General features: G+C 43.4%; 1 protein-coding gene across 1 annotated transcript in view; it reads left to right on the forward strand.

Moving 5' to 3' along the window:
* The first annotated feature begins 509 nt into the window (after positions 1-509).
* Positions 510-23893, forward strand: part of CXXC4 (CXXC finger protein 4) — a 51245-nt gene continuing 27861 nt past the window's right edge. Inside the window, exon 1 of the mRNA XM_053403921.1 lies at positions 510-1720. Within this exon, the coding sequence (XP_053259896.1) occupies positions 548-1720 (1173 nt within the window). The 5' untranslated portion in view covers positions 510-547. The remainder of the gene's footprint in view (positions 1721-23893) is intronic.

The following is a 23893-nucleotide window of genomic DNA, read 5'->3' on the forward strand; positions in this document are numbered from 1 at the left end:
ATGCAAACGAGCTGGGGTGACTGACGGGCCCCGTCTCTCCCCGCAGCGTGTGTTGTGTGGTGTCTTTTGAACACAACAAAACAAAAAACCCTCGCACGCACAGACAGTTCTCTCGCGCGCGGATCCTCTTTCCCTCCTTCTGCGTAGACTTTTTCCCCGAAATGACTTTCTTTCTTTCAGTTGCGACGGTTCCCGGGGAGGACGACGACGACGACGATGCAAAGGAAGAGGCTGCCTGAGAAGACTTCGCCGTGTGCCGAGATGCCCCCCCAAGAGGATTAGAGGGCAGCGCTTCCCCCCCTTCCCTCCCCCTGACCCCCCGGGCTACCCAGCACCCGGCCCGGCCCCCCCGACGGCTCCCGTGGCCCTCCTCCCCGCCCTGCCCTTCCCTCCCCTGGCCCTCCCCGGCCCCCCCTTCCTCTCCTCGCCCCCTCCCCCCTCCTCCTCCTCCTCCTCGTCCTCCTCCTTCCCGCCCACCCTGTTGCCCCAGGCCCACCCGCACCCCCACCCTCACCCTCACCCCCACCACCCCCACCCCCTGGGCACCATGAACACCAACGTGTGCGTGGAGACGGGGCCCAGCGCCGAGGCGCCGGGCCTGCCCAAGGAGAACCACCTGCCCGACGGCGCCCTCAACAGCCTTGTGGATTACAACTCGGAGATGGAGAGGTACCGCTCCTTCGCCACCTTCTACAAAACCAACGGCGGCGCCTTCCCGCAGGCGGCCAAGATCGCGCGCATCACCACCCCCATCTTCCCCAGCGCCGCCGCCGCCGCCGCCGCGCGCATCGGCATGTCGCCCTGGAACTGCGACACGGCCACGGCCGCCGCCGCCACCGCCATGCTGTGGGGCAGCGGCGCGGGCGGCGGCGGCGCGGGCGTCGGAGGCCCCGCCAACCCGGCGGCGGCCGTGGCCGGCGGCGTGGCGGCCCGCAAAGCCGCCGCCGCCGCTGCCGCCTCCTCCGCGGCAGCAGCCGCCGCCGCCGCAGCCGCCGTGGTGTCGTCGTCGGTGTCGTCGTCGTCGTCGTCGCTGCACGCCGCCGGCCGGAGCGGCGGCGGCGGGGCCGGAGCCAGCGGCCTGCACCACCGCGGCGACTCCCAGCAGCGCCTAGGCAAGCCGGGCTGCGCGCCGGCCGAGCAGGCCTCGTTGCAAATGGCCAACAACAACTTCCTCTCCACCTTGGCGCCCGAGCACTGCAGACCTTTGGCGGGCGAATGCATGAACAAGCTCAAATGCGGCGCCGCCGAAGCGGAGATAATGAATCTCCCCGAGCGCGTGGGGACTTTTTCCGCTATCCCGGCTTTAGGGGGCATCTCATTACCTCCCGGGGTCATCGTCATGACAGCCCTGCACTCCCCCGCCGCAGCCTCCGCAGCCGTCACAGACAGCGCGTTTCAAATTGCCAATCTGGCAGACTGCCCGCAGAGCCATTCCTCCTCCTCGTCGTCCTCCTCCTCCCTGGGAGCCGCCGGAGGAGGAGGAGGCGGAGGGGGAGGCGGGGGCGGAGGAGGAGGAGGAGGCGGGGGAGGAGGTGGAGGCGGAGGAGGGGCAGGCAACCCTGCCAAGAAGAAGAGGAAAAGGTGCGGGGTGTGCGTGCCCTGCAAGAGGCTCATCAACTGTGGCGTGTGCAGCAGTTGCAGGAACCGCAAAACGGGACACCAGATCTGCAAATTTAGGAAATGTGAAGAGCTAAAGAAAAAACCTGGCACTTCGCTAGAGGTCAGAGGCGATGATTTCTTTCTTCCCAGCCTGCCGCCGTCCCTCGTGAACCCCCTTCCCCCGCCGCTCCAGTGCTTCTTGTCTAGTTTCAAGATGCAGCATCCATTCTCTGAAGCCTCCTTCAGGTTGTGAGGAGGTGGGGAGAGAGAGAGAGAGACCCCCCCCCCGCCTTCTCTCCCTCGGCCCTGCTTGGGCCTCTCCACACACACAACACAGGCGCAAGCCAGCCCCCCCCAGCCCCTGGTTTTTGGATCGCCCAGGAACCCAGCTTGTCAAAAATAGGGTGGCAGGTCCCCTGGAATAAATCTATGGCAGGGGACTTTGAGGGATTTTGTCCCGCTTTTCGTTTATTTTTATTTTCTTTTGGTCCTATGGAAAAGGGAAAATAAAATAAGGGTGGTGGCGGGTGGAATCAGGAAGCCCCCTAACTTTTGTTATGTGGAAATGAAAAGAGAAAAGTCTGACATAATCATTTAACATCAGAGAAAAGGATTTTTTTATATATTAAAAAATCATTATATGAAGATTAAAAAAAAGAAACACTTCTACACAAGTTGAGCTTATTACACTATAAATTGATCTGAACAAATCCTGTATATTTTTTCTGTTGCTATAAAGAGTTCTGTCTGGTGACATGTAAACTATTTTTTACTTATGTGAAACCAATGGTGAAGGGTGAATCTTTTGAAAACCTGAAATATTTTTTAATGCACATGAAGCATTTATTTTTAAGTTTTAAATTGTGGCCATTTGGAGGGACCCCCACCCTATTGTGTGTGTGTGTGCTGTGTGGGTTTTGTTTCATTTGGAGGTTAGGGCAAAAAACTTTTCTTTTTTTTTAAGTTGACCCCCAATTTTACCATTGTCATCAGTTCGGAACAAATTAATAGCTAGCTGATTTTTTAGGATGACTCTTTAGGGGTGACTTGGTGTTAATCAGATGCAAGGAAACGTTTGGTGGTAAAGGTAAAGCAGCTGGTGAATTGGGCTAAGAATAACATACTTTTTTTGCAATGCATCCTTACCAAAAAAAATTAACCCTTTTGCGGTATGTTTTACAATTTGATAAAAGTACATCTATGACTGAAGTTATTATGTGTGATTGAAATGTATATACATTTATTTTTAAAAAGAATCTTGTCCTCAGAAATGACAATGTATCACAAAGCTGTAAAAGACAAGTTTCCCAGTTTGGTAGACAACACAAAAACAACAGCCAAGAGGGGATGTTGTGGAAATTGCAGTTCATGTATTTAGTCTAGCAGAAAGGGGTGTGGGAAGGAAAAAAAAATGTGTAAAATGACTAATGGTATTATTTTTAGATGGAGGAAAACAAGAGGAAAGACTTGTAATCATATTTAAACCCCTGTCATTATTAAAATTATAGTGTTGCTGGTTAGATGAACATATCGGAAGACACTGTGTGTGGCTGGGGAGAGCTGAAATGGTACCAAAAGTTCTTTATAGGCTGAGAGATGTAAAGGAGGGATGAGGAACCTGTGGCCTGGGCAGGGTCAATGGCCAGGTAAGATGGGAGACCTGTAGCTCAACAACACCTTGCAAGGCCACAGGTTCCCCAGTCTTGATGTGAAGTCACCCAAATTAGGAACTTGGTGAGACTCGCAACTGTGACCAACAGAAGTTCTATAAATGGATACATTTCACTGGCATTAAATGTTACCACTAAGTTAAAAGTTCTCGTTTAAAAAAACAACCAACTAACACATGATGATTTTTTTTTTTTTTACTTTGCCCTTTGCAAGATTGAACTATCCTTTTGGAAAGTTTAATAACTCAGGCTGCAATCCCGTGCACACTTTCCTGAGAGTAAGCCCCATTGAACGCAGTGGACCTTACCTCCGCATAAACATGCATAGATTGCATTTGTCATTCCTTCTTCATTTCCCATTGCTGCTTATTGTGCATATATGATAAATGGATGTCACATCAATGCAACACACTCTGTGGATTACGCTTCAGATGGTAGAAATCCGTTGTATATAGATTTGCCTGTTATTTTTGGTTGCGAATGCACTCCTGTTTATTTCATAGAACATTTCAAAGAATGTATATTGTGATTTTTACAATAAACGGTAAATGCTGGATTTGAACACTAAACCATAACCAAAAATAATTTATTTTTCTCTTCCTGGTGGCAGTAAATGTAATCTTTGCAATTCTGTGATACTTCTCCGTAGACAAGGTGCCCCCCCATTCAGTTAGTTTAGTTATGTCTTTGGAAAGGGTGCAGTCCTAAACACATTTACTCAGGAGTACGCAACAATGAAAACCATGGGACTTACTTTAGAGTAAACCTAGGGAAGAGAGGGCTGAATGTCCCATTCAGATTAGTGGGAAAACTTTGGTAATGATTGAAGTCCCATTGCATTAAACTGATAGGGAATCTAATCCTATGCATGTTAACTTCGAAGTATATCCCACTATGTTCAGTGGGGCTTATTCCTAAGTAACTGTGCGTAGGCATTGTGGCTCTAGCAATGAACTACATGGTTGTCTTGGCAAATGCATGTTTCCAAACCCATATTTGCTAAAATAATGGGAATGTTGGAGGTAAGGAAAGAGGTGCTTAACCCTTCCTGCACCAGCAGATTTTTGCCTGCAAATACCCTCACCCTGGTTAAGAGAAAGCTGCTTAGGAGGCAATGGAAGGGGATTTGGCAGCAAAATGTGAAGATATAAGCACTTCTTCCTATCCTCTAGTTTTCCTTACATTCCCACAAAAGTGTTGCGAGGTTTGAGGCACAGGGTAGGGGCTTCAGGATTCATTCATGCCTTAGTCGCAGCTGAACATTTTTGCTGGGCTGAGGCCAGGTCTGCTTTCAACAAGTCTGCAATCTTTTGCAAAGCAGCTTGTTTTGTGAACTTTTCCTAAACTTTATAGCCCCACCCCAAGTACTCAGAAATAAACCCCAATGAATTTAGTTGGCTTTGCTTCCTAGCAACGATGCTCAAAACTATACCATAAAGTATGGTTGTAATGTAGCTTTGGGGATGTAAATCCTGCAGGATTATTGATCTGTCCAATCAATGAGGCAGTGGGTGGAAACTGATTTATGAATGAAGATTTGGCAGGTGTCTCTAGGTACATTTGATGAACTCTCTGTTTGCCGGACAAAGAAAGCCCTGTACCTTCAAAAATTGCCCAAGCATGTCATATGAGATCATTGCATATTAAAACTGCTTAATAGCTATGGCTGGTAAAAAATGCATGGGTTTATTAGTACTTCCTTAACTTTTGTTGTTGTTGCTTGTCTCCTATTGACACACACACTGTGCTGTTACACCTGAACTAGAAGAAAGGAACCACCCCCTTCTAACTAGTTACCAATTGTCATTCACTTCTGTGGATTGTAGCCTTTCAGTCGCAAAGGATATCATTGCATGTGACTAATATCCATATAGGCACATTACTTATCAGTTAGAAAGAAGTTTAAACCCACTCATTTTCTATTCGAGTTAGGTCCACTATTCCCCCCCTTATTTCTCCTTCCCCTTCTCCCCCCCTTTTGTTTTAATTGGATAATAAAGAGTGACAGCATGACTGCTTAAAGCTCATGTGCAGCAACACGGGTCTGGTTGTAAGGCAACCAGCTGGAAGCATGTCAGAGACTGACAGGGCCTACAGGACTGAACTGACGCCTCCACAGCGGTTGCAGGTGGGTGAGAATAGTCTCCCCGCTGAACTGGCTTCTCAGGCTGAGATTGGCTCATGGTGTCTGCCAATCAACGCTTGGGCCAGCGGTGAATCGCTGCAGTCTTGACGGGTTGCTGTCTGAAAGAAGGCAGAAAAAGTAGGGCTCTTCAGTTCTGTTGTGTGTTTTGAAAAAGCTCTGAATGGTGCTTCCCAGTTAGCACAAAATGCATCCTACCTTGCCCGGAAAACCTGGACATGCGTGAAATGGAAGCTACAAACAATGTACCCCACCCTCCAGCTGAACTTCTTCCTCCCCTGCTTTCTCTCCTTTGTATTAATAGAACTTGATTTTAATACAGTTACAGGTCCAAGCCTAATGCTCTGCTGTGCAAGCAGAGACTTTGGTGTACAAATAGAACTATCTGAGAGGAAGGATTTCCTATTCACTTCAATAAACTCTGGATATTTTGCTCACAGAAGTCTTTTGCATCTATGAAATGGTCCCCAGCTCTAAAGCAGGGATAGGGAACCTCTGGTCCTCCAGGTGTTGTTGGACTCCAAATCTCATCATCCTTGGCCATTGGCCATGCCAGCTGGAGCTGATGGGGAGTTGAATTCCCACAACATCTGGAGGGTTGCAGATTCCCCATCCGTGCTTTAAGCTTGCTGAGTTTAGGATTGGAGCAATGAAGTTCAACACTGCTTCGCGTTTGCATCAGCATGTTTTCCTGGGACATGGGAACATTGACAATTTAGCATGTTTTGTGACAATGTGCTATGGTACACCTTCTAAAGGTCTGCAGGAGAAGCAAGTCTTGGGGCTTCTCTTAAAGCCTCTTACCCCTCTCTTATGCAAATAAGTCTGCAAAAGTTTGTAACCACTTTAATTTGTGTTGCTAGCCACATACCTGGGCAATTCACTTGCCCATTGTTTACACATACCAGGGCAAGTCACTTGTGTTAGTGGAAGAAATCAACTCTCTTGTTCACAGAAAAAGATACTGTTGGTCACTTGGAGGCATTTCATATAGCCACAAGAAGATCAAAAAGTTTCCATCTTCAGATCTGTGTATTTTATGCATGACCCATAAGCTTTTGAAGAAAGTTACCTCCATGTGTGTGTGTGTACACACACACACACACACACAAATCTGATTTCATTTTTCTTGCATAAATCTCACCCAAAGAGCACTTAGTGACTGAGTGGTTTTTAAAAATGTAACATAATAATATGAAAATTTCAGTGCATGCAATTAATAGTAGCAAATGCATAAAATAAGATTGATGTCATGTAGAGCCCTGTGTATTCACACCCATCCACAGCGTTCATTTAGATTTATGGTATGTTTAAAAAGGCATAATCATTATTTATCCAGAGAGACTACTTATTTGCCTCCCATTAGTGTACATTAATATAATTTCTACTGTAAATTATAGACTAAGGGGCATGGCCAACATTGCCTCTCTCACACTTTGAAAAATCAAAGGGTCTGCTTCCACTTCGTTTTGATTGCCATTATTTTACATTTTGCCCAATGTTATTGATGTTACTAATAAGACACCCACATTTGCCCCATTTTGCTTTCAAAACCCGTTCCTGTAGTATAGGGCAAAGACAGGCATCAGGATTTGAGCCATAATGTTTCAAAACAGATTCTTGAACAAAATGATTATGGTCATATTAAACCTCCATGTTGTTAAATATCTAATTTTGGTTATTAAATTTTTCACTATGGCAATTTATTCCAAGTATTAAATCTTTTTTAAGGGTTCTAAACACACTACAAAAGTAAGCTCCATGATAACTTCCAAATATGTTCCATAGGAATCAATGGGACTGAACTTCCAAGCCAGGATATGGCCTTGCTTCAGAGTTCATGACCATAGTTTTTTGTTTTTATTAACATTGAGGAACATAACTGCTTTTATTTATACCAGCGAGGTATTTGAAAATGAGTTGACTGAGAACCAGAATCTGACCTACTGACTGAAATGAAAGTAGCAGCAGTCTGACCCTTAAAAATGTAGCATCATCTGCTGTAGCCACTAGGGAGGGGAAAGGTCCTGTAGCTGGTGTTACACTGTCTGCTCCTTGTTTTTCTGGGGAGTGGGAAGGTTGTTAATGCAACGCCACTGAGCTCTGTGGATAGGGATCAATTAGGAAGCGTCTCAGAGGGGATATTTCCCCCTTTTGCCTTTCAGTAGCTGTAGATTGCATTCTGTGATGGCAATCAGCTGTGCAGGGAGATTATGGGAGACGAAAATGGAACAGGCTGCTAACATGATTAGGGTAGCTAACTGGAAATCAGCAGAAAAGCTGGTCTGCTTTCTGGCTGCTAGACTGTGCCACAGGGAGAAAAATATTCAGCCAACACACCTGTATTTGTTTGGTGTTCTGTCTTGATTTGTGCTACTTGAAACCATGTAAAAAGGCAAGTCACTGGAACATAGGGCCTCCTGCTCAGCCTCATATTTCAACATTTTTAGATCATTCCTGTTAGTGAAAGTTTCATTGTGGCAGAATGTGCTGCTGTATTGGCCGGATTCTACCGAATTGGGAGGCACTTCCAGATGACCAGGTTATTGAAGAATCACCCTCATTTGTTTGCAGGGCGTTTACATGACACTGCCTGTTTAATGAGCATTCACTCTGATTTGTCTGAGGGGAGGCTAGACGATGTTCTGTTAAAGCATTTCTCCGTCATTTTTCTTCTCGCAAAAAGTTATTTTTGGGAAACAGGTTGGTTGCGTAAGAACTCCCAGTCAACTATAATGGTAGAGTCTGTCTAGCATGCCCATAGCTCAGTTGGTAGACTGGTAGACTCTTAATCTCAGGGTTGTGGGTTCAAGTGCCACATGGGGCAAAAGATGCCATCACTGCATGGGAGTGGACTAGATGATCCTCAATGTACCTTCCAACTCTATGATTTTTGCTGGTTTGTGATTGGATCCCACCTGGAAATAGTGACAGCCTGGAAATGCCCTTGGTATTCATCATGGGATAGAAAAATATAACTCAAAACAGGTGTGGTGAATCTGTGGCCCTCTAGATAATGTGGGACTCCAACTCCCATCAGCCCTGACCATCAGCCATGCTGGCTGGGGCTGATGGGTGTTAGAATTCAGCAACATTTAGGGGGCTACATCCTTGAGCTAAAATGCATGTACCTTAGCTGTTGTAGAGTTAAGTGTTTTGTCTGTCAATTGCTAAACCAAACATGGATTCATGTATGGTTGGGCTCCCCCCCCCCTTAAATTGGGTGCTTGTGGTCACAAATTTCATTGTGAGCAGAGGCAGGGGTTTTTTTTATAAACCACCCAAGTTTCATTTTTGTACTCTGCCTCAGTATTGTGTACAATACGTCCGTTAAAATAGTGTGTGGATCCTGAATTAATAAGCAGACTGCAGCCATTTGAGCTCACACTAAAGCTGTGCATCTCCCTACTTTCAAGGCATATTTTGTGAAATAATGAAGCAATGCCTGTGGCAATTAATGTGATATTTGTGTCCCTCCTGACTTTAATGGAAACTGAATTCACCCTAAACTTTGACTGCTACCCAGCTTCATCAGGTTAATTATATCTTTTCATGGAACCACTGGATTTTCATTTGTGAACTTGAGATTTCTTTTGAGTTTTTTGGGGGGGAATTCAAGAGGTTTTAAATATTGTCATGGGAGTCACTGTGCACCTGGCAATGTCAGACCAATGGATTAAGCAGCAGGATCAGATCTAGAGTCTTTTTGCTGATCAGCTGTTCTAATGGCCCCTTGATCTTTAAAACCCTTAGAGGACTTGATATCCTCTTAAAGACAGCTGAAATTTAATCCCCTCCATTCAGTTTTCTCTTTTCTCACCAATTCCTATGCATGATATTTTTCGACAAATAAAAGCAAACAAGAAAAAGTACACTGCAGCATGTATAGCTGTGGGTGCATGTACTGTGTATGCATTAGTGATTATAAGTAGGTGTGCAACATGGAAACTTGCCCCCAACAAACCTCTTTGAAGTGAAAAGGAATTTCTATAGGAGTGTAGTTTTGTTCTGTTCAGTCTCAGTTAATGTGGATGAAGTTCCTTTGGGTTTGTGCACAGAAAAATGCCAAACTCTTTTCTTCTGCATCTGTTTTAGAGGAAGACATAGGCAGACTTCTAGTAAATCAAACTCATAGGCAATAGGCAATCCAACATATATATATATATATATATATATATATATATATATATATATATGGAGAGAAGTCCAGAAAAGTTGCTAGCCCACAACAATTTTTAGTAGCTTGTCTGCTGGCACATCTGTTAATCAACTGTAGTACATAAATGCCCTGAAAGAAGGAAGCCAACTTCCTCCCAATTCATGAAATGTTTTGCACCAAATAAATGCTGAAATTAAATGTATTTTCAGTAGACCACTTTTATAAACTGCAGGCATCTTTTCATCCCATTCCAGTAAAAGTTCAGAGACTGCTCAATTGTTCTATAAGCTCATGTGTAATTTGAAAATGTATTATGTACTACCCAGAGTTTAAGTTTACATGTGAATTTAGATTCTTAGGGGGGAAAGGGAAAGACTCTATAAACTAGTGTTGTTTCAAAATGTTTGTCCAGTTCCCCACCATTCTCCATCAGTTATTGAGAAAAGTAATTGCATTTTGAAATTGTCAAAGGGAGAGAGGAAACATCAGTGAAATTCTTGTCTTAAGTGTGAGGTGGCTGAGGGGTTTTTGTGAGTTTCCTTTCTGCAAGTTCTCTAATGATCTGCACTACTATGCTGTCTTCCTGGGTGCCCACATTTCGGTCAAAGCTCAGGAGAAGACACCATTAGAAAACCACTCTTAAGGTCAGGAAATGTGGGCAGCTGGGAAGACTTCAGAGCACTGGGTGGGTGAAAGTTTAATGGAAGAAAATATACACCTTGCAACAAGCAGGTATGCTCAAAATCCCTTACCTGCTGAAATTCTAAAGGAATTTTAATGCCCCCCAAGAATGAAGCAGAAAAGTGGAAGCTACTTTTGCAGGGGAAGAAAACTTTTTCAAGCAATCAGAGGACAACACTATTTTAAGCAGTCCACTGACTGGGTTGGGTTCAACAATGGATCTGGCATGGCATACAGAGTGCCCCTTCACTATTATAAAATACGATGGTTGAGGAGGATTGTTTAGTGACTCAGACAGTAAATATTATAATATAAAATCTGTTAAACACAATCTGTTCTTGCAGTTTCTGTGTGGTGCGCTGTTACGTGTTTTGAGTCTCTGTCCCACACCACATTTTAAATTATAATTTTAAACAGTTTAGATTAAGAAGCTACTGATATCAGACTAGCTTTAATCAAGTTTGATTTTTTTTTGTGTTTTTAAAAGCATTTTCAAACTTTGCATATATTCAAACTTTGTCGAATATGTTGCTGTGTTCTTAAACTTTAATATAAATTTAACATTTGGTTCCATTCTGTAGTCCTGGATGATAGCTTTTGCACCAGAGCTGAAATGCCTTTAGACATAATTCTGGACCATAGCTATTACAAGAACAAACATAATTTTATCCTGGACCTATGCACTCACTGCATCCCCTTTCTTCTGCCATTTATGGCCATGAGCAGGAGATTGGAAGCTTCTACTTCCATTTTAAATTAACTGCAGTTTAGCATGTTTCCTGAACCCTAAATTGTGGTAACTTTTAACTATGGTTAGTTGAAGCAAGCTAGTGACATAACTAAGGATCTAACCTTGAATTGCTTCAACAAACCATTGTAAAGATAAACCATGGTTTGTTGAGTTTTGCATGACACAAGAGGTTGCTTTTAGTTTTAAGAATAAGTGAAAGCTTCTGAATAGATCCTTCCAACTGTACCAAAGGAGGGGAAGGAGGCCAGGCTTGTTCTTATAAGGCTAAACTACGTTTTTGTGCTGTCTGAATGAGACCAGTGACTATGGCCACATTCTACAGAAAAAATTACGGACCTAAATTGAACATAAGCATATGTAGCTTTCTGTGAATCGCACTGTGCTTCTATTGCTTATATTTTGCCAGTCTGGTCTTATGTAAGTTTACTTTGTTCAAAGTAAGTTTCACTGACTTCAATGGGGCAAACTCCCAAGTAAGTATGTATAGGACCGCAGCCTTAGTTTAGACAAACCAAGTTTTATTCAGTGTGTTCAATCTAGGAACATAAGCACATGAAGGAGCACTGCAGGATGAGACCAAACACCCACAAAGCCCAGTAATTTGTTTTCACAGAGGCCAACCAGAAGTCTCTAAGAAGCCAACAAGCAGGAAATTAGCACAAAAGCCCTCTCCTCAGTTGTGATCACTGGCAACTGGTATTCAGAATTGCTCTGCCTCCTATAATAAAGTCATCGTAGCTGGTATGAATTTGTCTAAGCCCCTTTAAAATCCATCCAAGTTGCAGGCCATTACTATCTTGTGGTAGTAAATTCCACAACTATGCTATGTGTGAAGCATATGTGATATTGCATCTGTTTCCTTTACTGATTGGAATTTGCCTCACTTTGTGCTTGTGACACATATATTTGGAGTTTGCTGTAAATTAGGTACAATTTCCTTTATTCAAATTCCCAGAGGGTCACCAGGTACCCCAGACAGAAGTATGAATGGAGAGAATTGTTCTTTCTGCAGATTAACATTCTTATGACTGTTTCCTTTCCAGAGATGCAGAAACTGAGATTTTCAGTTTGTTTGGATTATTCATATCACCTATATTTTTTTTAAAGTTTCATTCATTTCAGACAGTGCATGGACTTCAGAAGCTGCATGTCTCCCAATAATTAGACATAGCAGACAAATAAGACATTATCATTAACACTGTGTCACTTTCAGTTCAAGTGAGTGCTAACCCCACCAAAGTCAGGGTTTTGTAACTTTGATGCAGAAAGTGGAGTGGCATTGGTAAACAGCCTTTCCCACATAAAATGTGAGAAATAAACACAGGGTTATATTCAACTAATTTATACTCAGTGTAGATCTATTGAAATGAATAGCTGTGATGACTATCTGAAGCCTTTTAATATTTATGGGTCTACTGTGAGAGCCAGTGTGGTCCAGTGGTTAAGAGCGGTGGACTCATAATCTCGTGAACCAGGTTTGCTTCCCCGCTCCTCCACATGCAGCTGCTGGGTGACCTTGGGCTAGTCACACTTCTCTGAAATCTCTCAGACCCACTCACCTCACAGAGTGTTTGTTGTGGGGGAGGAAGGGAAAGGAAATTGTGAGCCGCTTTGAGGCTCCTTCGGGTAGTGATAAAGTGGGATATCAAATCCAAACTCCTCCTCTTCTTCTTCTACTGTGAGTAAATGTTAGTTGAATGCAACTCATAACATGACCCACCCATAACATGATCTTCTGCTCATAGAAGGACTGTGGATGTTGCCAACCAAGCAGATGAGGGTTGCATGAGAAAACGACCCCAAATCCAGACATACTGTTAAGTTTGCACAAGTTATTTGCTTTGCACAAATGCTTAAGACTTTTGAATGGGCCACTAGATTTTTAAAAAATGTTGTAGCAGACACGGGGAACTTGAGGCTTCCAGAAGTTGTTGGACACCAACTCCCATCAACCCCAACCAGCATGACTAGTGATCAGGGAGTGATGGGAGTTGTCATCCAGCAATATCTGGAGGACCACAGGTTCCCCATCCCTATGTTACAACCTATGTATTCCTTATATGCCATGTTTCTTGTATTGATGCTGCACTATGAGCGTCTCATTAGCTTGCACAAGCATTCATAGAACATCAGTAATATATTTCCTCTGTCCATTCATGTTTCTTCAGATCCAACCCAATATCAGCCTTATGTGATATTTGGCAAGATAGACCAGTGTGTGTGTTTGTTGGACCCAAACTGGTTTCCTACTTTCTTAGAAGTGGTTAAACCAATTAGTTTACTTCTTTGTGTTAATCTCAATGAAAGTTACACTATTAATTCTTAAGTCTTCTGTTATTTTAGAATGCTATCTTTTCTTCTATTTTTCTTCATTAAGGTTTGCAGGCTGCACACAGTTTTATTTATTTGTTTTGTTTATTAAATTTCTATACCTCCTTTCACCCAAAGATCATAGGGCAGTTTACAATATAAAACACAAAATATATATAGCATAGTAACAAACAAAAACAATACCCAGTTTTAAAGGCCATAGATTTATTTTATGTACAACTCCCACTGATATTTGTGGGATTCACACATAGCTGACTGGGAAGAGCTTGGCAGCTGAGTAAGCACAAACACTAGTAAATTTCAACATTTCTATCCTTTTAATTACTTATAGAAGAGCAGAACCTGGTTGAAATATTTAGCAGTATGCAAAATTTACTGAGTTCTCCTCCCCAAGTCAATGGATGGTTTGCTTAAATAAGCAAAGAGGTCTTGACTGTCCTGTAGTGAATTGGAAAGCCTTCCCATGTACTATACAATATATCTGGCTTTTTATAAAGTTGTGCACTTCAAAGTTGTGCACTCTGAGCTGATCTACTTACTAAAGTCCCAGTGTTTTCAATAAGACTTATTTCCAGGTAAGTGTGCATAGGATTGCAGTGTGTGGATTTTTAAAAATACGTGCTAAACTTGGCCTTGGAGTTGTTTGAGTTGTGAGGGGGTTATTATTTTGTAAATTGTAGCTGTGCAATAGGCTGCTTCAAAAGAGAACACTTCTTATCAAGGTTGTTGAAACCAGGGATACAAGTTATCAATGAATGATGATTTTTGTCTGGGACTTAGCAGGGAGAGACTTAACCCCTCGCCCCACTGCTTAGGCTCTAGGTTGCTCAGGTCCGCCTGCAGATGCTATTTGCATGACAAGCTACATTCTGGCAATTAACCTCCATATGGTTTGGCCCTAAATAGATCAAGTGGCTCCTATTCAACATTCATCCTGATTTGCTTGCACTAACCTTATGCCATGCTTAGATTGTGTCTGGTCTTCGCTAAGCATTTTTTTGGCTGGTTGTGTGGCAATGAGCATTAATCATGCATGCATCCTTTTTGCTTGCAGGGGGGTTACATGTCTTCTCGTTAATCATTTGTTCATCCCACCCTTTTCAGTGCATTTCACTGTCACTTTTCAAACTGCAAGAAGCTCATTTAGTAGAAAAAGTGAATTTGTTGTGTTAAGGCAACAGAGCACTTTATTCCACTTCAAATGCATAAATTTAAAGTTCCAGTATGCACATGAAGCCTTCCTGCAAGACAGTGACAGTCTGGAGGCCTTTGAGGCACGTTTTATAAGCAATAACACACAGCAATGATGATTAGGTATTGTTGGCTATGTTCCTTCTGGAGTTGTTTCACCCAGTTACATTTGCTACTTCAAAACACTACAAAAGTAGCCACAATGTATTATCCATTCTTATCCATGACTGATTTGCAACATGTTGTGGGTGGAATAAGAAACCAAATTACCACTTGTAGAGAATAGAGTTGAATAGGGCTAATGTACAGAGATGGTCCAAAGGCCTCTACAGTTGTTTGAAGGTGGGTAAAGGTTCAGACATTTCACTGCTCCAAGGAAACATGGGAACTGTAGTAAGTTCATGGGGTGGGTCAGACCCCAAAATTGTTGAGATTTTTCTAGGAAACCCCACCAAATGCTGAGATTTTTATAAGTTGTTCAGCTTTTTTTCTTTCTTTTCAAAAATGCAAAAAATACAATGTTTTTTGATTGACAAAGTGCCACCTTTTGGAAATTCCAGATGTATGGCAGCCCTACACTAGACCAACATCCTGGCATATAGGGGCACGGTTGCTTACCATGAGATGGAAAAGCAAGGCATTGGGAAAGTTGGTGCAGTGCAAACACACTGGCAGGAGTGCTGACCTCCCCACCATCTTGTCCTTCCAGTAAACAACAGCAACCCACCTGTCAGGAAGTGTAGCAGCCCTGCCACACCCCATGACCTGCTTCTGGTGAGGACATTAGGAGTCATTCTTAAAAAGATTTCTATCCTTCACATAGAATTAAGTGAAGGATAGAATTAATTCTTTACACTTAACTTGTATTCAGCTTCTGCTTCTACGCCAGTCCAGATATGCACAAAAACTTTCACACCTTTTCTTGGTCTGTATATTTGTGGATGTCTAGTCCCTTGGAAAGTGCATTGTCTCTGTGTTATGTGATACATACCAGGATGAACCATCAGGCCAGAACTTTTTATACATATACCAGCATGGAGTCACCACAGAGGTGACAACATCCATATTTGTACAGGTACATATAAAGAGGGTCTTTGATTCCAATGGCTCCTTGGCTGTATTCAGCCTGCTTGAAATTGGCTTGCAGTCTTGGTTTTACACCCTAATTCAATAAGGGAAAGGTGTTGGCAAATTCTGACCAGTGACCAGATAGAGCCCCATTGCCACCAACTCATCAGCTCAATGTAGGGTTGCCAGGTTAGAAGAACCCCAGACTTTCAAGGACCAAATCTGAGATGTAGGACATCATCCTTGCTGATGTCATGGGGGCTGGCCCTGGTGATTCTTCCTCTGCACTTTCTCCCACCACTGAGTCCTGGAGACAGAGGTTAATTGGGAGAGAGCAGGAGGGAGTGGAGTGGGGGAGATAGTCTGCAATGATTTGCAGCCAGCTCCTGACAGGCTGAAGCTTGCAAGCTACACACATAGTCTTCTTAATAAAAAAAGAGATTTTTTTTTTTTTTTTTTTTGCCCACCTGCAGATTTGAGCCCTCCTCCTGCCTCCTGGAGTGGTTCAGGCAAACCTGGAGACTTCAGCTCAGGCCTGGAGATCTGGCAATCCTAGCTCAATGTGATTTCCTATTTGCTAGCCCTCCCATAGTTCTTTCAAGGAGCATCTGAGACAAATGTAAACATGTAATCTCCACCAAGATTGTGGAATCTCCCTGCTCCTTCCCTGCTCAGCAGGATACCTAAGCCCCCTCAGCAGGGGCTCAGGTCCTAATAGCTATTTCTATTTCCTTTCCTGTCTTGTCCTGGAGCAAGGTAGTTTTGGAGGAGAAGCTTCTTCTTACACACCCATGTTGCTGGGGACCCTAATCTCCCAAGAGGTGGTTATTTGGGCTATGTTTACTCAATCATTTAACTCAGCCTTCATCTCCAGAAGATGTGCAATCTGCTAAATATTTATTTTTGTTTCAAAGGGTCGGGTCAAATGCTTTGGGTGCAATCCTGCTTCTACTCCAGGAGCAACCAAGCAACTGACTCAGGCTGCAATCCTATGCACATCGTATTTAGCAGAGTAAGTTCCATTGTATGTAGTGGGACATGCTTCTGAGTAAAGATGCCTAGCATGGTGCTGTCAAGGGATTCTCAACAGCTCATCTTGTAGTGAAGCTGCTCCATTCAGGCTGTCCTTCCATATGAAAAGAAACAAACACATATTAAAAACAACTCCTAGATGTCAAGGAAAAAATGTTTCAGCCTAGACAATGTAACATAATTAATTTTCCATGTCCCTGATTCCTTACCCTATTGGAGGAACAGTCAAGCTTCCAGTTCCCTGCCTGCAATCTGAAGTGGTACAGCCCGGAAACAATTTGATCCATGATGAGTGGTTTGCCTAGAGCTGAGATGAGGAATCTGTGGCCATTGAATGCTGTTGGACTACAATTCCCATCACCCCTGACCATTGGCCATGTTCAGGCTAGGGCTGGTGGGAGCTGAAGGGCTACAGGCTCCACACCCTTGACATAGTCTCACATTTGCGTGAGTAAGACAGAACTATGGTGACACCAGAACACTTTCGGCATGTAGAAAACAGTGTTCTAGACAGAAATAAGCAAACCAGCTACATTCCTTTGAATGATGAGGACTTCCAACCCTTCTCTTTTTGCAGTGATGTTAGCAATCATGTTTGAAAGAGGTCACTGTGCTCTCTTCATCTTTATAAAGGAGATGTGGGCAAGCTTAGGTCAGAGTACAGTACTTTCCACTTGGTGCGAGTCTTTTTCAGCACAGTGCCTTCCTTATAGCTGGTAAAGTGATGCAAACTTATTTGACTGATTATAAACAATAGCCATGGCTATTGCCTTATATAGATAAGCACAACTGTGCTTTATACCCCTATATTGTTACAATGGAGTGTGCTCTTTTTGAGGTAGTAAAACAGAAGGTCTGTAACTGTTTTCACAAAAGATACTGCAAGTGCTTTTTTATTTTTAAGTTTCTCCATGTCTGTAATGTAGGTGAATGCCCGTTCGGCCTAAAAATGTCTCTCTTATGCTTTCCATTCTGCAGCAGCAAAGTCTGCATGCTGTTTCTATATGTATTTTTCACATTTGTATCCATCCTACCTTCAAGGGGCTGACACTATAAGTAGGGCATTATTACAAGATTAGGCAAAGTGCAACTAGATGCAATGTGTGAGATCTGCAATTAGGACCTCCCACAATGTTAAAATATCACTACATGGAGAGTGGTGGAGGGAGATACCTTTTCTCCCACACTATTTTACTGGTTAAAATCACTCCCTAAAGTTGTCATTTACCCAGAGGGAAACTTTCAGGAATCATGGTTAGTGTAAAGTGGCTTCTTATGCTCCAAAGTCAGAAAACCGCTCCCTCTAAGTTCCGTGTAGTCTGCACTGACTAACAGTAGTTTTCCAGGTCCAAATGTCCCAGGTTCAGTCCACGAAATCTCCAGCTAGGGCCAGGAGGGAACTCTGTCTATAATCCTAGACAGGTGCTGTGAGTCAGTGCAGACAGGACTGAGTTAGATGGGCCAATGGTCTGACTCTGTATAAGGCATCTTCCCAGCTTCCTACTGGTGTTTCAGACAGGAAGACTTTCCTACCTTCAGATGCCAGGGGTTGAACCTGGAACCTGGAAGCTTTTGCATACAAAACAGATGCTCTGCTCCTGTGTGTGTTGTGAGGAGGGGGTGCATAAACCCTCCTTCCCCAGCACTGCGCTCCTGATCTGATTCTCCTCTCCCTCACCTATTATTATTTTTTAAAAGCAGCCATGGGAAATCTGTTATTAGATCTGTCACATCTCGTTACACCCTGAGTGATGGTGACTGTCTGATTCATGGCTGAGCAGGGATTTGAACCAAGTCCAAGACCCTATCTACTACATCAAACTGGCTCTCATTCACACATACGGCAGGAGAGTGGCTCAAAGGTTCATTTGGATTGAGAATTGTGTGTGAAAATGGACCCCTTTGTCTTTGAGCATATCTGCACCAAGAATCTGAGCAGGTTTGAGTGTTGCAGTTTCCCCCATGGAACCCAAGGAGTTACACCTTTGCGAAGGGTCAGCGGTTCCAACAGAATTCTTCTAACCATACTTACTACGGCTCCCAAGTTTCCTAGGGAACTAATGAGAGAAAACCAATCGATATTGTAGCATAGATGTGGACAGGTTCTTATTGTTCACTGTCTGGACACTGACAGCCATTATTCATGCCTTGTTGTGGTTTTTGGGGAGTGATAGAGCTCATGCACCAGCAAAGCTATGCCTGGCATCTTGGAAGCTTTCAGCTTGTTATTTTCCTCCTAGGAAACTTTGAGCATGTGTTCGGATATCCCATGAGCACACTTTTGTTTGTGCCGCAAGAGCTGAATCAGATTTTTGTTTCAGATGGAGCTTAGCAATGGGGCTTATTTATTTTCCACTATGAGGGGGTTATTGCATTTTGTTGAATTAATTCTGCTTCATTCCAATGTAAGTATGAATCGGTGTGTACAGAAACATGTGTGCTACTGAATGAATGCCAGTTTGCAAAAATATGTGATTGGGTCTCTTCAGGTGTGAATTTATAGTATCTAGGGCAAGAATTAATAAGAAGCGCATTTGTGCGCAATGGATAGCATATTGGGATTGTGATAGGGGGGGCACAGGACTGTTAACTGGGGTAGGGCAGATCTACTGTTAAATGAATGAAACTTAAGCTTCAGGGCCCATAATCCTGGAGGGGCCCCCAAAGTCCACAATGCTTAACAATTTTGCTTTAAAAAGCACATCATGCATATATAACATTTCCCTATTTTTTCCTAATGTTCACCCCTCCCATAACTCAAAAACTATGAGGCATAGGAAATTTTTATTCAACCAGTGATTTTGGCACATGAGAAAATCTAGTGCAGCAATTTTAATCAAAAGCTGAGATGATATAGCTGTACAGTGGTACCTCAGGTTAAGTACTTAATTCGTTCCGGAGGTCTGTTCTTAACCTGAAACTGTTCTTAACCTGAAGCACCACTTTAGCTAATGGGGCCTCCCACTACTGCCACACGATTTCTGTTCTCACTCTGAAGCAAAGTTCTTAACCCGAGGTACTATTTCTGGGTTAGCGGAGTCTGTAAGCTGAAGCATATGTAACCCGAGGTACCACTGTATATATATATCTTAATGTGGTGATCTGTCATGGAACAACCCCATTAAGAATATAACAGTGGTGGCCAGACCTTGTTGCTGGTTGCAAAGGGCCTCCCATATCTGTTCAAATTTCAGGGCCCCCAAAATGTAGGTCTGTCACTGCCTTGAGGAACTCATTATTTCTCTGCACTTGTGAGAATATATAAAGTTCTCTGTATACTAAAAAGTTCTCTGTATACTAAAAAGCTCTATAGAGAGTCTAAAAATATAAAACAGGTGTCAATCCACCTACAAACAATCTACAAAGTATCATTGGGAATATTTTATCTCAGCACTTCAGATTTTTTATTCTAAAAATTCTAATCCCTTCCCCTCTTATATAATCAACTGCGTTTGTCAGGTAAATATTTCAAAAAGAGGTACTTTAGTGAAAAGAATATTAAAGCATTTAGGAATCTGCCGCGAGAAAGATGTTTTAGCATAGACAGGCACGGGATCTTTAACTTTTAAAATGCAGGTTTTTATTCATTTGTTCATCATAGCGTTAGAAAGAGTAGGTTTAAAAAGCCACAAGTATCCCCTTTTTTTCCTGACGAAAGGCTCGAAGGCTACACAACCGATCCACAACAGCAGCAAAGTTGTTCCATGAAATCCTTTGGCATAAATAAACTCCAGCCACAATTAATTTATCCTAAACTTGACAGAGGACCTTGACGTTTGGAATTTAAGAGGTGCCCCCATTGCTTTTGAGCAGTCGGCTTTTTTGCCTGAGGTGTCACACCGAACTCTGTGGCATCAGAGCAGCTGCGCTAATGGCAGCCAGAAGGGCAGTGGCACACGGGGACTTTCATCAAGTCCTTTGATGTCACAGAGGGCCTTGCAAGCCTAGGGCCAAGCAGCTGATTCACTTGCAAGGGTAACGCCAGACCCCATGAGATCAGAACCAAGAAGCCAAAAGCGCTAGGCAGAGGACTGAAGCAGAGGAGGAAAAAGCAGCTTTGTTGATACACCAGGCGCAACGCATTGCTCATCTCATTATCGGTGCAGTGGGCTGTTCCTTGCCCCTGGCCTTGTTCCCTCATGTGTTGCTTGTGTGAAGGGAGCATAAGCCCCTGTTGATCTGCGTCGCTTTGAGATTCCAGCTTATGTGTAAATATAAAATATGCATGTTTCCTGCAGGTTTTAGTTTTGGATATTTATGCTATTTTGGAGCGGCAAGTTCTGTGTGTCCTTGTTTGTGTGACAGCCTCCTTTTTAGCTGCTCCTCACCTCCCCCCCCCCCGCCACATTGCTGTATCTTGTTCTCTCATGCAAACACCTGTCCTCAAATTGAATTATTCTGCAGGGTAATCGAAAGCCTCCCCCACTCGGCATCATATGTTTTCTCTTGTTTATTGAGTTATGTTGCACCATACTTCAGATGCGACAGCCATTTAATAATCTTGAAGCCTTAGCTCTGCAGGGGCTAAAAAGATCCCAGCAGGCTTGTTAACTTCTGCTCTGAAACATTATGGGAAATATTTTCTCCTCCTAGGAATCCATGGGCTTCCGATTAATTTATTTTAAGGCTATAAAAATCCATAGTTAGGTATGTGGGAAGCATATTGAACGCTCCCTCCCCCCTGCCACCCCCTCCACTTGTTAAGGGTGCAATCCTATGCACACAGTGGGTTTTACTTCTGATCAGACATGCATAGCATTGCAATGTATGTTTCCCTTTTTTCAGGAATTAGTTGGTCAGTTTCATACCGCACACCATACTGGAAAAGAGAACATTGGCAAACTTATGAAATCTACACTTTATTCCTCTCTTTGAATAGCCCTCATCAAACATTTAACTACAGTTTACTAAAAACTTAGAATATATCTATATCTTCCTATATGCATAAATATGTAAGGCTGTCATCACGCAATCCCCATTGGTGGATTTGTAGTTGAATGGCATAGGAAGCGGAAGCTGTAGCAGGGTTAATGTGGGGGGAATGGCAGAGGGGTTGGTGAGTGGTTTGAGCAGGGATGCAGCCCCCAGTATGTGTGTGTAGATATGTGTGTGTGTGTCTACAGACATGCACAACCACTTTTCTAAGAAGTTTATTGTTCAGCTAAAGAAAACAAAGAGGTTTCAACTGGATAAAATTATTCAGAGCAGGGTATGAAAGAGCTTTCCTGATTAAATGGTTGCAAAAAAACACACACAAAAAACCAAGCCTGGCAAATTTTAAGAAGAAAGGAGGTTCAAAGGTAATAGAAACAGTACTGTTGATGAAAATGAGCTGAAAGACAGGCTTGGGTGGAATATATATATAACATTTCTCATAGTCAGCAATTCTGGCTGGCATTCAGCACCTGCTGAAGCTAACTAATGACAAGCTCAAGACTGGACAGGACAGTTGACGTGCTGTATGAAAAATGTATACATCCTTACTGAGAAAGCTTGGCTTCTTAAAACTAAAGCAAAATCTATTCACAAAGCAAGTTATGCAGATCGTTTAATTGTATGCCAGGCTGCTTGTTGGACAGTGTTATTAACCCTCTTATTAAGCCCTGAAAAGTTCTAAGCATGCTCAAGGTTCAGGGCCTTGGGTGCCAGTTCTGTTACTGCTCCCTCCATCCTGATCTTGCTGCCTTGAGACAGTGTGGTGCAGTGATTAGAGAATAGCACAGGGATGGAGAACCTGTGACCCTCCAGACATTGCTAGATTCCAACTCCTACCAGCTCTTGCCAGCAATACCAATGGTATGATGGAAGTTGTCGTAGTCCAACTACATATGGAGGGACACAGGCTCCCTGCACCCAGACGAGGACTTGGGAGACCAAGGTTCAAATCCCCATTTAGCCATGAAGCTCACTGCGTGACCGTGGGACAGTTGCCGTGTCTCAGCCTAACCTACCTCCTAAGGCTGTTGTGAGGATAAAATGGGTAGGGGAGGGATACAGCTCAGTTGGTAAAACCATGTATGCCACCTTGAGCTCCTTGGAGGAAAGGCAGCATATAAATGTAAGAAGTAAATAGCACACTCACCCCTGTCATCAGGAACCCTGCAAAATCAGGGTTCCCAACTCAAGGGAAGCTTATACGTACATTCAGGCAAACATTCTTACAAGCCTCCCTTAGATCTTGTGAGGCTGAAAGAGGAGGGGAATAGCACTCTCAGCCCTATGCCTCCTTCATGGTTTCAGCTTCCTAATACCCAGAAAGGGTGTTAAGTTGGTGTCTGAATCTTTATTGGAAATAGAACCTTCTGCAATAAGAGCCTAGTTGACATATGTACAGTCATACCTCGGGTTGACGTAGCTTCGGGATAAGTATTTTTGGGTTGCGCGCTGCGGTGACCCAGACGTAATGGAACGTGTTACTTCCGGGCTTTGCCACTCGCACATGCTCAGACGGTCAAAACAATGTCATGCACATGCATGGAAGTGGCAAATCGCAACCCACGCACATGCAGACACGGGTTGTGTTCGCTTCTGGATGTGAACGGGGCTCCGGAACGGATCCCGTTCGCATCCAGAGGTACCACTGTATATATGTTGCTTTAATTCTCTGTGCTCAGTGAATCTATGCTTGATGGCTGGCAAGTAAACGTTTGAACTGATTCTACTGGAAGAAATAATTGCATTGGGGGGGGGGATGTGAAAGCCCTATCTGTGATGGTGCATTGCACACATGACCCAGACCAAACATTGTGAGGTGCAGGTTGGGAATGAGCTGAGCATCAGTGGTAAAAGAGCTTGAGAAGGTCATGCTGGAGGGACTTTTAGCTATGCAGGTTATCAAAATATTATCCTCAGATCACTTTGGCCAAATGAACCTGTATATTGGAGAACTTGTGGTCCTCCAGGTGTTGCTGAACTACCAAATCCCACCATTCCTGATGATTGGCCATGAGGCTAAGCAACAGCAACTGGATGTGCATGCACACTCCTCTCCTGGTGTAAAATTCCCACAGTGAGAACTTTCTTTTTGGGGAAAGAAAGGAGAGAAGAAAAGATGAAGGTTTTGTATCAGTTACCATATACCAATTGTGAATTGAATAAATAGCTTCAGGCATGCCACCTAGGGAACTTTATGGTATGGGGCAGCATATAAACAAAACAAAATAAAATAAAATAAGGTCTTCCTACTCAGAAAAAACAACAACAGCAACATCCAAAGCACAGGAAGTTTTTGTATATCAAATCAGACAATTAGTGCATCTTACTCAATA

The sequence above is a fragment of the Podarcis raffonei genome, chromosome 9, assembly GCF_027172205.1.
Source record: "Podarcis raffonei isolate rPodRaf1 chromosome 9, rPodRaf1.pri, whole genome shotgun sequence".
In the NCBI taxonomy this organism is placed as follows: Eukaryota; Metazoa; Chordata; class Lepidosauria; order Squamata; family Lacertidae; genus Podarcis; species Podarcis raffonei.